General features: G+C 50.2%; 5 protein-coding genes across 5 annotated transcripts; 3 read left to right on the top strand and 2 right to left on the bottom strand.

Annotated features, from left to right (window-relative positions):
• Positions 1-446: 446 nt before the first annotated feature.
• BDV37DRAFT_78317 (uncharacterized protein) lies at positions 447-1,853 on the top strand. Its single transcript, XM_032091210.1, has 2 exons — positions 447-1,136; positions 1,203-1,853. The coding sequence occupies exons 1-2, from the start codon at positions 589-591 to the stop codon at positions 1,525-1,527; spliced, it is 873 nt and encodes a 290-aa protein (XP_031946831.1). The 5' UTR covers positions 447-588; the 3' UTR covers positions 1,528-1,853.
• A 130-nt stretch (positions 1,854-1,983) lies between these two features.
• On the bottom strand, positions 1,984-4,765 carry BDV37DRAFT_78311 (WD40 repeat domain-containing protein). Its single transcript, XM_032091209.1, has 5 exons — positions 4,390-4,765; positions 4,258-4,274; positions 3,948-4,096; positions 2,233-3,828; positions 1,984-2,178 (listed from the first exon to the last, which is right to left on the bottom strand). Exons 1-5 carry the CDS (start codon positions 4,437-4,439, stop codon positions 2,152-2,154), a joined length of 1,839 nt encoding a protein of 612 aa, XP_031946830.1. The 5' UTR covers positions 4,440-4,765; the 3' UTR covers positions 1,984-2,151.
• Positions 4,766-6,724: 1,959 nt separating this feature from the next.
• Positions 6,725-8,525, top strand: BDV37DRAFT_236113 (rhomboid family protein). Its single transcript, XM_032080586.1, has 2 exons — positions 6,725-7,452; positions 7,522-8,525. The coding sequence occupies exons 1-2, from the start codon at positions 6,830-6,832 to the stop codon at positions 8,237-8,239; spliced, it is 1,341 nt and encodes a 446-aa protein (XP_031946829.1). The 5' UTR covers positions 6,725-6,829; the 3' UTR covers positions 8,240-8,525.
• BDV37DRAFT_236111 (mitochondrial 54S ribosomal protein mL61) lies at positions 8,526-9,643 on the bottom strand. Its single transcript, XM_032080585.1, has 2 exons — positions 9,448-9,643; positions 8,526-9,213 (listed from the first exon to the last, which is right to left on the bottom strand). Exons 1-2 carry the CDS (start codon positions 9,484-9,486, stop codon positions 8,638-8,640), a joined length of 615 nt encoding a protein of 204 aa, XP_031946828.1. The 5' UTR covers positions 9,487-9,643; the 3' UTR covers positions 8,526-8,637.
• Positions 9,644-9,915: 272 nt separating this feature from the next.
• Positions 9,916-13,717, top strand: BDV37DRAFT_78287 (leucine--tRNA ligase CDC60). Its single transcript, XM_032091208.1, has 3 exons — positions 9,916-12,709; positions 12,776-12,974; positions 13,030-13,717. Exons 1-3 carry the CDS (start codon positions 10,320-10,322, stop codon positions 13,639-13,641), a joined length of 3,201 nt encoding a protein of 1,066 aa, XP_031946827.1. The 5' UTR covers positions 9,916-10,319; the 3' UTR covers positions 13,642-13,717.
• The last annotated feature ends 23 nt before the right edge of the window (positions 13,718-13,740 follow it).

Genomic DNA, 13,740 nt, shown 5'->3' with positions numbered 1-13,740 from the left:
TTTTGTTTTTGCCTTTTTTTTGCGGTTTTTTCCTCGATTCCGTCACTTATCAGGAAACCTTTTTGGCCGGCGCTTGCTTTTCCATGGGAAGCCCAATACGGAATAGTCTCCCGGCTGAGCATTATTATTATCAATTGGCAATGATGATCTGACCGTCTTTTTCTGCAGCCTTTCCTCTCGGACTATGACAAAAGAAACCTTTTCGCCTGTTCACTCATTCACATTTTATTTGGTACCATTCGAATCGGTCGCGCACAGGCGTTTTTGGGAACAACCTGCTCTCATTCTATACCTATATATCTAATCTATATAACGGACTGATTTCCCCAGGTCCCATAATACATGACTGGTCTGGTTCAGTCGCTACTACCCTTGTCCTTGGAGATTCGATAGGTTGCCATTTGTCCGACGCTCTTCTATACGGCCAGACACCTCGGAACATACTACTACTATACACTACGTCCTGTACCCTTGCATACTTGCAGCAAATCAACATTCCTATCCGTGTACTTATCTACACACATATGCAATAGAACGGCCAAATAGCACAAGAAGGTACCAATATATACAGGGAAACAGTAATCGGTCATGGAGAGTTCACCGTACCCGGCTCACTTGGATCAGCTTTCACCTCCGCTTTCCCTTCCGGAACACACCTGGGAGACGGATATGTCGCGCCCTACTTCTTCCTCGGATGTCCACAACGCGGGCGAGGACGCAACGCCTCTGCCACAGCGGCTTGCCAAAATAGCTCACATGGTCTCGCAGAACGCCGACGTGTCAAGTGAGGATACGACCACGGTCCACCAGTGCCTCAACACTCTGGAAGCCCTGTTGGACCCGCGGCCAAAACTCACCCAGGAGGTCGTCAAATGCCGACCCACGCATATCTACCCTGAAACTTCACACCCTGTGGCTTCCGCAGCCTCCTGCTCTGTCCCGATGGAGGACCGTGCTTCATCCGCCTTCGACCCTTCGAGCTCGCAACTCATAGCTCTTTTGAACGAAGTAACCGCATTGAATACCGACTTGAACCAACGCCGTAAAGAATCGTCCCAAATATATGATCTTCTCAGGCGCGAGTGCCGAGGCCTGTCGCGACGGGTATTGGAGCTGGAAAATGAGGTCCACGAGCTGTAAGCTAATATCCACCAAACTGTCACTTTCATTCCTGGGCTAATGCGTGATTTTGTTCGTCGCAGGGAAACAGACATAATGGAAGGCTCAGCAGAGCGTGAAGCACTTCACGGTACGGTTTGCGGACTCGAGGCGTGGGTTAACGGATGGCAGAACGAACGTAAACCGGAAGCATCGCGACAAAATAAAGGAAAGCGGTGGATGAGGCGTAAGCCCGAAGAGCGCTATGAGACAGATGCAGAAGCACTTCTAGAGGGCATAACCGCGTGGATGCGTGGCTGGAAAGATGTCGAAGAAGGTTTCCGCGTTCGTGAAAGAGATCGGCAAGAAAGAAGGGAAGCAAGGCAAAGGCGTACTAGATTAGCCACAAACTCTGCGGATAACACATAGGAAAACCCATCATATGACCTGGGAACGCTGAGTTGCCGGGTTTGGGATTAGATTCGGCTGGAAGCGACTGCGATGTAAGAAAACCGAGACCGAGGATTTGCCGCAAAACTGATGCAAAACCCAAAATAAAGGAAGATTCTGATATTCAGTAATCATGCCGACCAAGAAGCAATGGTACAGTTGAGAATTAAGAGAATAGAATGCGCCAATGTGCCCACCGTAACCCACTATAACCGCAACTGACTGCTTTTCTGTTGAAAACCCCGAGTCTGCGCCGATATGTATCATCTAACCAAATGGTTATTGAATAAATTAGAATGCTGAAAGAAGAAAGAGCACAACAAGAACCTCTTGAAGCGGCGCTGATTGCTAGTTGTTGATCGGCTTTGGTTTTGCGCTCCACCTAGCCGCACATAAATGGGAGGAATGACATGGCCGAAGGTCGATCAGGCGGCCTAGTAGCAAACGATCCACAGGACCAAGAGCAAAAGGTAAGGTATAGTTTTCGATTGCATTCGTTGACGAGGATATCACAAATTATGTAGTAAAAAGTTGTAAGAGCGCATACGAGTGCATCATCAAGGTGTAGTTAGATATTCCTGCGTTTTCGCGGTTCGTAAAGTCTCAACTTTGCATGTTTATAATAGCCAACTACCCAATCTCAGTCAGCCTGTTATCTCTAATTGGGTACGATAGACAACATACCTGCTTGCCAAAGCCAAAAGCGAGTCGTTTACCATCAGTATCCCATGTAAGAGAGCGATCCAGTGTTGGTTCGGCGGTCCCATTGTGTCCATTGGCCAGGTGGTTCTGTCCTTCTTCGATCTTTGTTACGTCGGCCCCAGGCACGGTCCAAGTAGCCATTGCTGTGCCACCCCTCTGCGAATTCCAGATGAACAATTTTTCTTTGCTTGCAGCAGCCAGAGCATAGCCGTCCGGAGAGAAACTGCTGGCGAGGGCGGGTGAAGATGGACCAAGGAACAGACGATGAATGCAATCAAATCGTTTTGCGTCCAGATCAACATGCCATACTTTAACTGTATCATCAGTGGATGAAGAGGCTAGAACCAACGGTTGGTTCGTTTGTGGTTGCTCCAGTGTGTTTGGCTTAAGCTCCACTGTCGTGATAGCTCCTTCGTGTGCACCATCGAGGTGCATGTCGTGCGTCGGGATCCAGAAAGCGGCTGCAGCAGACGATGCAGCCACGGCCACCGAGGAGGAATTGGCATTTGCGCAACGAATAAATGACCAAGGCCTATCGGTCTCACTGGTATATGTCTTGGAGATGTGGATACTCGAGTCGACATCGCATTGGTAGACCATGCCATTACCCGAAGCGTATGCTACATTGCGCCCAAGCCAGCTGAGGTCATAGATTGTCCCGTCGATTACCTGTGGGGAGGGAAACTCGTCCGGTCGCAATGAATCATCCCAGAGAGCCAGCTCGGAGACTTTACTATCTGATGCCACAACGATCAAATGGGTGCCGCTCTCGGTCCAATGCAATCCAGTGATCATTCTAGGTACTTCGGGCAGGAGGTCAACAGCATTCCCGGCGACATCATACATAGTGATTGACCCTCTCATGTCCTTGTATGTGGCTACGGCCAATTTCTGGCCTGTAGGATCCCAGGCGACCGCAGAGACGCATATACTATCACCCTTACCCTCCACAAGTTTCTCTTGCACTGGACTCGTAGATGACGGCATTTTCCATAGACTGCAAAACGACTCGCCGACCGCAACGACAACAGTGGAATCGTTTGGACGCCACAATGCGCGGGTCACGTGGCAATCATCAGCCACATTCAAGACGGCGGTATCGGGACTAAGGTCGGCAGCCTTGGCGGGGGTGATCTGGACGCCAACGCTGTGGCCGTTGGTCAAGGTGAAAGTCGGCGCCGCGGTTGGTTCCTGGTCTTGCGAGTCCGGTCGGATACCCATGCTCACATCCCCATCCCCATCCACAGCATCGGCCAAGGATGGTGATGTAGCTACTGCGGATTTCGTCTCATTGGCAACACCATTTGAATCAATTTCCATTGGAATTTCGTCCCCGTTGGTCTCTGCGCGGTCACTCTTACGGCTTTTCTTAGCATTGGGGACAACTTGAGGTGTCGCAGATTCGCCTGTCAAGTGACCGTTGATCACGCTGTCGCCCGCGGCTTTACTCGTTGGCGAGACAGGCGCCTGGTCTGTGCCATTTTCACCCGGGCCACCCTGACTTTTCCGCGGTTCCGCTTCCAGCACGGCTGGTCCAAAGAAATAATCTGAAGGTGAAAAGGGCCTCAGATTCCCATCCTGTAAAAACTCATTAGTCGTTGGTAGACAGATATTCTTAGAAGACATTAATTGAAAAGAGAATAAAAAGGATCCGCCGGAAACCAAGACAATAGATCCGGCAGAGCAAGGTAACGTGCCTTATCGAGTGATTGTTCGAGCTCATGATATTGGAGACCCTTTTGTACCAAAGACACCAACGCATGAGTTTTTATATAGGGAGCGAAAGGTAAGCTCTGTGGGTCATGATTCCATGCGCGCTGCAGTGTCACTGCGGCTTCACCGTGACCTGCGATGTAGGTTAGATGAGAATCTTGGTCGTTGCCGGATACCTCAAGTCCTGTCAAGCGAGGATGCAGAGAAACGCGTAAAAAGGAGGGGGAGGTAAAGATAAAAATACAAAATACAAAATGAGAATTAGGATTGAAGAAGAGACGGGTTCAAACCAACCTGATTCTTGAAGATACCTAGAGCCTAGAAGTCAGTGACATGTACGAGGAAAATAGACATCAGGGGGTATCATGAGCTATCAGAGGTCCTGCACTCGAATGTCGGCAGAGAACCTTGAAGTTAAGAACGCACCTCCAGATTAGGTAGTTGACATGATGCGACGTAAGATCAGGATGTGACATTGTTACATGTATGACAGCTAGTAAGGTGGAGGATCCGCTAGCATGCCAGGAATAATAACAGGAACCTCCGCTAAACAAATTGCAGAAGGATAACGGTGGGTGATCGAGAATTTGAAAGATGCGAGAATCCCGAGATATAGGCGAGATTGGACCGTGTAAACCGAAGGACCTGTCTGCTGATATTACAGAATTCGCTCTCTAGACCGCCAGGGCGGAGGTCCAGTTCGGCGTCGGAAAGAGCGTGAGTGCCAAAACTGGGCCGGACGCAGCCAAGGCGTGACAAGGAAAACCGTAGTTGAAGGGGATGGGATGGGATATAATGCAGAGCGTTAAGGTGGAGTGGAAATGCCGGGGGGGGTAAGATCGTCAATTAAAGGGTAGATTGAGGATTGGAGAGGCTTTGACTAAGACCCTTGAACAGCGTTAAACAAGGGGGTTGTGGAAAAGAAGCCGCAAGAGTTGAAAAGAGAAAGTGAAGAATGAATATCGAGACGGGTCGAAATCGACACCAACGTGTGGCTTGAGATAGCAGACCCGCTAGCGAACTGCAAAGGTTGGAGCTGTACCAGTACGGTTACGGGAGGGGGTGGACAAACTGGAGGGCTGGACTCCAGAATTGGGAAGGCGAAAAGCAAGTGGGAAAAAAAAGTAATTAAAAAAATATAATAAAAATAAAATAAAAAGGAAAGCAGGGCAAGTGTGTCAAGGAATGATGATCACCACCACTTCTGCAGGGTAATAATAAGGTACAGGCAGACTGATCGGATGGCTGTCGTGACTGCGAGTAGGGAAGAAGTGAAATGAAAGAGGAAGAAGTGAGGTAGTAGTCTTCAAATCTCGAACCAACAAGCCAAGTTGAGTTTAGACAGTGGGAAAAAAAAGAAAAAGCTCAGTGGAATTTCTCCAGGCGGCTCTGGGACGCTGTTTCAGAGGAAGCCGGCACCCTTTTGCCAGTCACTTCGCAGTCAAGCCCGATTTTGACTTTGGCGACCTGGACTTTTGGCTTGACTCGTTGTGGCGTCCGGCCCACGACTTAGCGTGCAGTTGGGAAATCCACCGGTCCCCTTGGGTGGTTCTGACGGGCAAATGATCGGCCAGTGCGCTTGTCTGCTTCGGGACCTAGCGTTTTGCGGGTCGATTACAGTGTGATTTACACAGGGCCACGCAGTAGTACTAGTAGTGTACCTACCTAACGGACATTCTATTTCTATTTCCCTAGCAATATTTTTAATTTTTTAATTTTTTTTAATCATGATTATCCTTCTTTTAGTTGCGCTCCCCCAAATATTTGAATTAAATTAAACAAGGAATGTTCTTCCAAGCGCTTAGGATCAGACCGACCTGAAATTACATGGCCATATAACAATGACAATTATGGGACCAACAATAACCATATGAAATGGCAAAGGTACAAATAGTTAAATATAAGTAATTACTACTAGGAAAATTGGCATAACTAACTGCCAGATCCTCGGACCTACTCTAATAGTTAAATTGAATTTAATTCAATGACTAATGTTGATCGGGTTCCTCAAGGAATTTCTAGTGGTCCTTTTATTATTTTTCCTTTTTAATATTTCTTCCTTCCTAATTTCTTTTTAGGGCGGCATCTGGCGGATGCGTTCAACAGGCGGAGACCTGACCCATTCCTTTCTTTCCCATTCTGTGCTTGCAATGTCAATTTAGCCCTTTTTCGGCCACATGGTGACCTGTGACACCTTTGACCTTTGATGTTCCACATTACCGTCATCTTCTCGGCCTGCTTGATTAATTACGCCTTAGGGGTCTATTGGACGGAAAGAGGACGGGAAAAGCTCGTTCCATAGATCTGAATTTCCAAAAGATACAAATAGTTCTCATTCAAGGAGCCAAACTCCAATTCCCTGTGGGAACCATCGGGGTGACAATCTACCATTAAAATTCAAAAAGACTTTAGCCAAGCCATGTTTTACATACTGATACACTGAGTAGATCATGGATATTCATAAATGTAGGTGACTGCACCAATCACGCACCATCACTGGAGCCGCTGTCACTGAATTGTGCGATGACATCTATTTCTTCCTCTGCCCAATACCTTGGAATACACGGTGCTTCAGAGCGACAAGTCTTAGCATTGCCAAGACGAAATGGTCAAAGATGACCTGATGGTCGCTCTGAATCAAAACGGTGGTAGTGTGTCAGATATGGGCTTATTGTTTGAAACTTTAAAGCCACATGAATTGGAATGGTTTTTTTTTTTTTTTTTTTTAAGCGCCTTAAGAGTTTAGCACCTCGACAAGTACGGAGTACTTGCACACAAATCATAACTTTTCAGACCCCCTTTACCTCGGTCGTTGGAAAAGTATACCTTAGGCGCCAAGGCTGAAGGATGGTGCCTCAGGTCACCTATGTTATTTCCCCGGGCGGATGTGCAAAATAGGGTATCCAATCAAATAAACGCGATCGATCAGCGCCAAACAACGAACCAAACCCAAGGCGGAAGTGCTGCTTGGCCCGAAATCCACTCCAAAACTGCGATTGATCAACACCAACTTCGGCCACTTAATCCCCTAGTCGGGCTTTATCGACAGCCTGCGGTCTGCGTGGACACCAGCAGCCGCAAGAGCTCGTTTCCCACAATGGCGCTCCGAGTCAATATCCCTCCTGCAACCCGTACCTGTCTCATCAGCCTGCTCACTCTCTCCCTCCTGTACAATATCGCCCGATGGCGACAAATTGATGCTACGGGGGGTCATCCCTTGACCACTCCAGTTGTACCCTATCTGACTCTCGTCCCATCTGAGTTCTTTTACTACCCTTGGACATTTCTTACCGCGACTTTCGTGGAGCAGAATATCTTTACGGTTCTCTTGAACGGCGCCACCCTGTTCTATGGGGGCAAATACCTAGAGCGCGCTTGGGGCTCCCGAGAGTTTGCGAAATTCATTCTGGCCATCGCGGTGATCCCGAACGTAACGATTGTGCCCCTTTATCTTCTAGGAACTACCATCAGAGGTGGTTCGACCAGCGGGTATGGCTTGCTTTCCGATACCGAATGCACAACCTCTTGCGCCTTCCCTACTGACTCCCCGTCTCCAAGCGTAACCCAAATATGCGGTGGCATATCGATCCAAGCCTCCTTCCTTGTGGCTTTCAAGCAACTTGTTCCCGAGCATACTGTGACTATCTTGAAAGGCCTAGTGAAGATGCGGGTGAAGCATTTCCCGGCGCTTTTCTTATTGCTAAACACGATCAGCGGTATAATATTTGGAACACACGTGGCGGCAATACTCTCCTGGCTTGGCCTGTTGACAAGTTGGACCTACCTTCGATTCTTCAAACGGCAGCCGGATTTGACCGGTACATCTACCGACGGTTTAGGCTTCAAGGGAGACGCAAGTGAGACGTTTGCATTCGCGTGTCTCTTCCCGGACGTAATCCAACCTCCAATCTCGTTTGTCTCGGAGCAGGTTTACTCTTTGCTAGTCGCGTTAAAGATTTGCACCCCGTTTTCGGAGGAGGATATTGCATCGGGCAACCAACAAGTTCTTGCAAGAGGGGAGGCCGGCCTTCCTACTCTTCTTAACAACCAAAGAGGAGGAACGAGGGGAGCGGCTAAGCGTGAAGAGGCGGAGCGGAGACGGGCATTGGCTCTCAAGGCTTTGGATCAGAGACTTCAAGCTGCTGCTGCTGGAAGAGCGCATTCCCCCTCTCCACTGAACCAGCAGGGATCAGGCCAAACCCAGACTGCAACACCGACTGTATCAGCAGGCCAGGGCATGCTGGGCGAGACGAGCTATACGCCAGATCATGCTTGAATTGACAGGTGGCGCGCGCTTCGTGGGTATTCAGGAGTTTAGGCTCGCGTACGGGTATTGTATCTTAGCCTGTTATTTATGAGTGGGACATTTGAATATGGAGACTATACAGGGCTTGGGATGGGAAAGTTGTTTCTGATATGACGCATGTTTCTACTTAGTTGTATACAATGAGCCCGATATACACAAGGGCTCGTTGCTTTGTCTTTGCGTTGATGATATCCTGACGATGTATCTATCCCTCAAGATCACAGGGGAAAGTTAAGCCATTATTTAACACAAACGAGACACCTAGAACTACATATTTCAAAAGAAAATAGAAAAAAGGAAAAAAAGGCTATGCTACAGTTGATCATGCCCGGCGTCTTCCCGCAACCCCAAACAGTTTTTTACCAGACTTACAGTTGCTTCAGCTTCTCAATTTCTCCCCGAGCCTCTTGTAACATCCGCTCTTGGTCCTTCTTGGCCTGGCGGATAGCGGCTAGCCGTACCCGGTCCTTGTCCGACTGCTGACGCATTTGCTCCAGCTTCTGCAGCTCCGCCTCCTCCTCGGGAGTAGCAGGCACTTCCTGGGCCCCGGTCACCATCTTAACCTTGTTCCAGATCTCCTTGTAATCGAGATTCTTCAAATCCAGAATGGCTGTCTTTTCTGTTGACTCCGGCGCTGGGGCGTGTTTATCCTCAACCTTTGCCGCGGTCAACGAAGCGGCATTGCTCGCGCGCTCTGCGAAGTATATCGTCAAGGCTGCCGGTCCCTCCTGTTCTTGTGTCTGCTTCACGGTCATCTGAAGACCTGGGTTGTGGTACTTGAGCCGGGGAAGACAGTTGCGCCAGAAATGCCGTGCGCCTTGGTGACCGCCATAGATCTTTTGGGCGTATGTGAGGTGTAGACGGGTGATGGCTGGGAATTCTTGGGTCGCAGAGGTAGCAGAAGGAAGAATGGCGGCACCGGGTCCCACGCGGACGTTGAGGATCTGTGGAAAAGCCAAGTTAGATCGTGCGCTTCTTGATATAAACGGGCCTCCCCTGTTGTCGTCGTTGCAAGATAGAGTTGAGCGTTGGATGCCGCCACGACCTTGCCGGAAAGGTGGAGCAATGGTAGTGTAGGAGATTTGTTCATTGCGAGCATTACCTTCTGCAGATGGTTAAAACCTGGTGTCAGCCTCTGCCATTCATTTAGATGCAAGCAATTGTGGTTGCCAACTTACGGTTTTCAGCTTCCGCATCCGCTTGAAGACGTTCACCATGATGACGGGGAAGGCGCAACGCGCAGTAACTTTAGAGCAACGGTTGAAAGAGGGGCTTTAAAGGATTGCAAAAGTTAGCCAACCCGGGGATCGATTAGCTGCAACAGTCCCGAGCGGAATTGGATGGAGTGCTGCTCGGAGCTCATCTCGATTTTTGGCCTGTCGGCGGAAAGATTGAGACGGTCCGATAGGCGGTCATGTGACTATACATCTGGCCTGGCTCTCGCACCAATTGCTGACGTGCACGCCATTCAATGCGATTCTTATCGAACGATAGTTTATTTTGATATAAATGAAAAAGCCACCTCTATGAGTCATTTACAACGATCAAGATCTGCTCCCATGTTGACTCATGGTAGAATGATAGTAGAGATATGTTGTATTGATTCTGTGATGAATGTAGCAGGCGGTGAGAGATGTACTGCCGGCGTCCGATTCCCACATAATCTTTTGACTCAGAACATCGATAAAGTCTTACCCCGCGGCAGAGTTATAAAAACCACTTTTGATCCACTCCCGTTCAGGGCTCTTCAGTTGAGTTTGCAATACAGCAAACCATTCATTAAGAGCCATGGCAGCCGCTGCTGCTTCCGCAGCTGCGCTCGACCCGAGCGCCGGCGCAAAAAACACCCTCAAACTCGAAAATGTTTCTATATCCTACCCCTCCTCCCCCCGGCTTTCTTTGTCCATGCGGTGCTAATTGGTGGATCCCGAAATAGACCGAGAAGAGAGATACCCTTATCGCCATCGAGAAGAAATACCAGGCGCAATGGAAGGAGAACAAGGTTTTCGAGGTCGATGCTCCCTCCTTCGAGGAGGTTCCTGAGGGCTCCATGTCCGCCGCGGAGCTCCGTGAGAAGTATCCCAAGTTCTTCGGAACCATGGCTTACCCCTACATGAACGGTACCCTGCACGCAGGTCACAGTTTCACTGCCAGTAAGGTCGAGTTCATGGCCGGTGTTGCCCGCATGGACGGTAAGAGGGCTCTTTTCCCCCTGGGTTTCCACTGCACCGGTATGCCTATCAAGGCTTGCGCGGATAAGCTTTCCGACGAGGTCAAGAAATTCGGACAGAACTTCGAGGGCTACAAGGAAGAGGCTGAGGAGGAGGAGACGGCCCCTGCCGCCCCCACTCAGGAAGTCAAGAACGAGCAACAGGAGAAGTTCTCCGGAAAGAAGAGCAAGGCCGCCGCCAAGACCGTGAAGATGAAGTACCAGTTCCAGATCATGTTGGCGATCGGTATTCCCTTGGAGGAAATCCACAAGTTTGCCGACGCTGGCCACTGGCTCCACCACTTCCCTCCCCTGGCCATCCGTGATCTTGACAGCCTTGGCGCCAGAATTGATTGGCGTCGTCAGATGGTCACCACTGATGCGAACCCCTACTACGATGCCTTTGTGCGCTGGCAGATGAACCGTCTCCATGAGCTCGGTAAGATCCAGTATGGTAGCCGTTACACTATCTATTCCCCCAAGGACGGACAGCCTTGCATGGACCACGACCGGACCAAGGGTGAAGGTATCGGACCCCAGGAATACACCGCCATGAAGCTGAAGGTGAAGGAATGGGCCCCACAGATTGCCGAGATCGTCAAGGGCAAGATTGAGGAGGATGCCAGTGTGTACTTTGTTCCTGCTACTCTGCGCCCGGAGACGATGTACGGCCAGACTTGCTGCTTCCTCGGCCCTAAGATCAACTATGGTATCTTCAAGGTGAAGGAGAAGGAATACTATGTTTGCACAAAGCGGGCCGCATGGAACATGGCTTTCCAGGGCACTTTCTTTAGCAGTGACAACTTCCCCAAGACTCAGGATCAGTTGCCGATCGTCGCGGAGGCTCCAGGATCCGCCTATGTTGGTACACTTGTTAACGCTCCACTCTCACTCCACACCGAAGGTGTGCGAATTCTGCCTATGGAAAGCGTTTCTGCCAGCAAGGGTACCGGTGTCGTCACCTCTGTGCCTTCTGACAGCCCTGATGATTACGCTACTTTGGCTGATCTGGCCAAGAAGCCCGAGTACTATGGAATCCAGAAGGAGTGGGCCGAGCTAGAGATCTTCCCTCTCATCGAAACCCCCACTTATGGCAACCTTACCGCCCCCGCCCTTGTTAAGCAGCTGAAGATCAACTCTCCTAAGGATGTCACCCAGCTGGCAAAGGCCAAGGAGTTGGCATACAGTGAAGCCTTCTACAAGGGTACTATGGTCGCTGGTGAGTACAAGGGTGAGCCTGTGAGCGCTGCTAAGGACAAGATCCGTAAGGCTCTTTACGAGAGCGGTGATGCTTTCCCCTTTGCGGACCCCATGGGAGAGGTCGTCAGCAGAAGCGGGGATGACTGTGTGGTTGCGTACCTCGGTCAATGGTTCCTGAACTACGGAGAGAACGACGCCAAGTGGCAAAAGGACACACTGGACCATGTCGTGAACACCCTCAACACATACACCAACGAGACCAAGCATGGCTTCGAGAAGAACCTTGACTGGCTCAACCGCTGGGCTTGCGCGAGAACCTATGGTTTGGGCTCTAAGCTGCCATGGGATCCTCAATTCCTCGTTGAGAGTTTGAGTGACAGTACCGTCTACATGGCCTACTATACAATTGCCCACTTGTTGCACGGTGACCGCTACGGTCAGACCCTCGGTCCCTTGAACGTGAAGGCTGAGCAGATGATCGACGAGGTCTGGGACTATGTATTCACAAGACGCGAGCTTAGCGACGAGCTGATCTCGAAGAGCGGAATTAGCAAGGAAGGTTTGCAGCAGATGCGCAGAGAATTCGAGTACTGGTACCCGTTGGATGTTAGAGTTTCTGGAAAGGACCTCATCCCGAACCACTTGACCTTCTTCCTTTACATCCACGTTGCGCTCTTCCCACCGGAGTACTGGCCTCGCGGTGTTCGCGCGAACGGACACTTGCTTCTTAACGGCGAGAAGATGAGCAAGAGCACTGGTAACTTCCTCACATTGAAGGACAGTGTTGACAAATTCGGTGCTGACGCTACCCGTATTGCGTTCGCCGATGCCGGTGATGGTATCGAGGATGCTAACTTCGATGAGACCGTTGCTAACAGTAACATTCTGAGACTGCACACCCTCAAGGAATGGGTTGAGGAGATTTCCAAGGATGAAACCCTGCGCACTGGCCCCGCGGATGCATTCTGGGATAAGATTTTCAACAACGAGATGAATGGCTTGGTTCGTGAGGCCCGGAAGCACTACCAAGAGTAAGCTACAAACCATCATTCTCCTCCCCTGTACCCCATGATGAACAAGTGTTAACACTACCGTAGCACCGACTTTAAGCTCGCCTTGAAATCTGGTCTGTACGACCTGGTTAGTGCCCGTGATGCCTACCGTGAGTCCGCAACATCAGCCGGTGTTGGTATGCACCGTGATGTGATCCTGCGCTACATCGAGCTGCAAGCCCTCATGCTTGCCGTCATTGCTCCTCACTGGGCCGAATACGTTTGGCTCGAGATCCTGAAGAAGGTTAGTGGTTTTCGACCTCACTGGAAACGCATAACTAACGTCACCTACAATACAGCCCGAGTCTATTCACCACGCTCGCTTCCCCGAAGTTCCCGAGCAATCACCAGAGCTGACCGCCATCAGCACCTATGTCCGGGCCACTTCCTCCAGCATCACCTCTGCTGAGGCTCAGCTCGCCAAGAAGGCTTCCAAGGGCAAGACCGCTGGCTACGACCCCCGTAAGCCCAAGAAGCTCACAATCTACGCTGCCAAGAAGTACCCCTCGTGGCAGGAGAAGTACATCGACCTGGTCCGCGAGGCCTTCGATGGTCTCAACCTCTCCATCAACGACAAGGAGCTGAACGCCAAGGTCGGCAAGATGGGCGAGATGAAGAAGGCCATGCCTTTCGTCCAGACCCTGAAGAGACGTCTTATCCAGAGCCGCGAGGAGCCCGAGACCGTCTTCAGCCGCAAGCTGCCGTTCGATGAGTTCGCCGTCCTCAAGGAGATGCTCGTGAACCTGCAAAAGACAACCGGCTGCAAGGTGATCGAGATCATCGCCGTTGACGAGGGTGGCAAGACCGGCGAGGTCGTTGGCTCCGGTGAAAAGAGAGAGGGTCTCACTGCCGAGAATGCCGTCCCTGGTCAACCCACCTTCCAATTCACCAACATTGAAGAGAGTAACTGAACGAGTTGATCCTACATATTTTAGATCCATAAATTAAAAGAATATGAAGAATGCAATGGTTATGACATGGTTTAAATCTCTGACCTACTCTTAGTCAAA

Source organism: Aspergillus pseudonomiae, assembly GCF_009193645.1.
Source record: "Aspergillus pseudonomiae strain CBS 119388 unplaced genomic scaffold BDV37scaffold_2, whole genome shotgun sequence".
Lineage (NCBI taxonomy): Eukaryota > Fungi > Ascomycota > Eurotiomycetes > Eurotiales > Aspergillaceae > Aspergillus > Aspergillus pseudonomiae.
This window is presented reverse-complemented; position numbering and strand designations above follow the sequence as displayed.

What these genes read in the sequence shown, in the direction of transcription:
- BDV37DRAFT_78317 (XM_032091210.1), top strand. Translation starts at nt 589, where the DNA reads ATGGAGAGTTCACCGTACCCGGCTCACTTGGATCAGCTTTCACCTCCG. An exon ending in GAAAATGAGGTCCACGAGCT is followed by an intron (nt 1,137 to 1,202) that starts GTAAGCTAATAT and finishes TGTTCGTCGCAG; the next exon opens with GGAAACAGACATAATGGAAG.
- BDV37DRAFT_78311 (XM_032091209.1), bottom strand. Translation starts at nt 4,439, where the DNA reads ATGTCACATCCTGATCTTACGTCGCATCATGTCAACTACCTAATCTGG. An exon ending in TCGAACAATCACTCGATAAG is followed by an intron (nt 3,829 to 3,947) that starts GCACGTTACCTT and finishes GAGTTTTTACAG; the next exon opens with GATGGGAATCTGAGGCCCTT. An exon ending in CTTTTGGCTTTGGCAAGCAG is followed by an intron (nt 2,179 to 2,232) that starts GTATGTTGTCTA and finishes GAGATTGGGTAG; the next exon opens with TTGGCTATTATAAACATGCA.
- BDV37DRAFT_236113 (XM_032080586.1), top strand. Translation starts at nt 6,830, where the DNA reads ATGTTATTTCCCCGGGCGGATGTGCAAAATAGGGTATCCAATCAAATA. An exon ending in AGAGGTGGTTCGACCAGCGG is followed by an intron (nt 7,453 to 7,521) that starts GTATGGCTTGCT and finishes CCCGTCTCCAAG; the next exon opens with CGTAACCCAAATATGCGGTG.
- BDV37DRAFT_236111 (XM_032080585.1), bottom strand. Translation starts at nt 9,486, where the DNA reads ATGGTGAACGTCTTCAAGCGGATGCGGAAGCTGAAAACC. An exon ending in GGATGCGGAAGCTGAAAACC is followed by an intron (nt 9,214 to 9,447) that starts GTAAGTTGGCAA and finishes GCTTTTCCACAG; the next exon opens with ATCCTCAACGTCCGCGTGGG.
- BDV37DRAFT_78287 (XM_032091208.1), top strand. Translation starts at nt 10,320, where the DNA reads ATGTCCGCCGCGGAGCTCCGTGAGAAGTATCCCAAGTTCTTCGGAACC. An exon ending in GCCCGGAAGCACTACCAAGA is followed by an intron (nt 12,710 to 12,775) that starts GTAAGCTACAAA and finishes ACACTACCGTAG; the next exon opens with CACCGACTTTAAGCTCGCCT. An exon ending in GGCTCGAGATCCTGAAGAAG is followed by an intron (nt 12,975 to 13,029) that starts GTTAGTGGTTTT and finishes CCTACAATACAG; the next exon opens with CCCGAGTCTATTCACCACGC.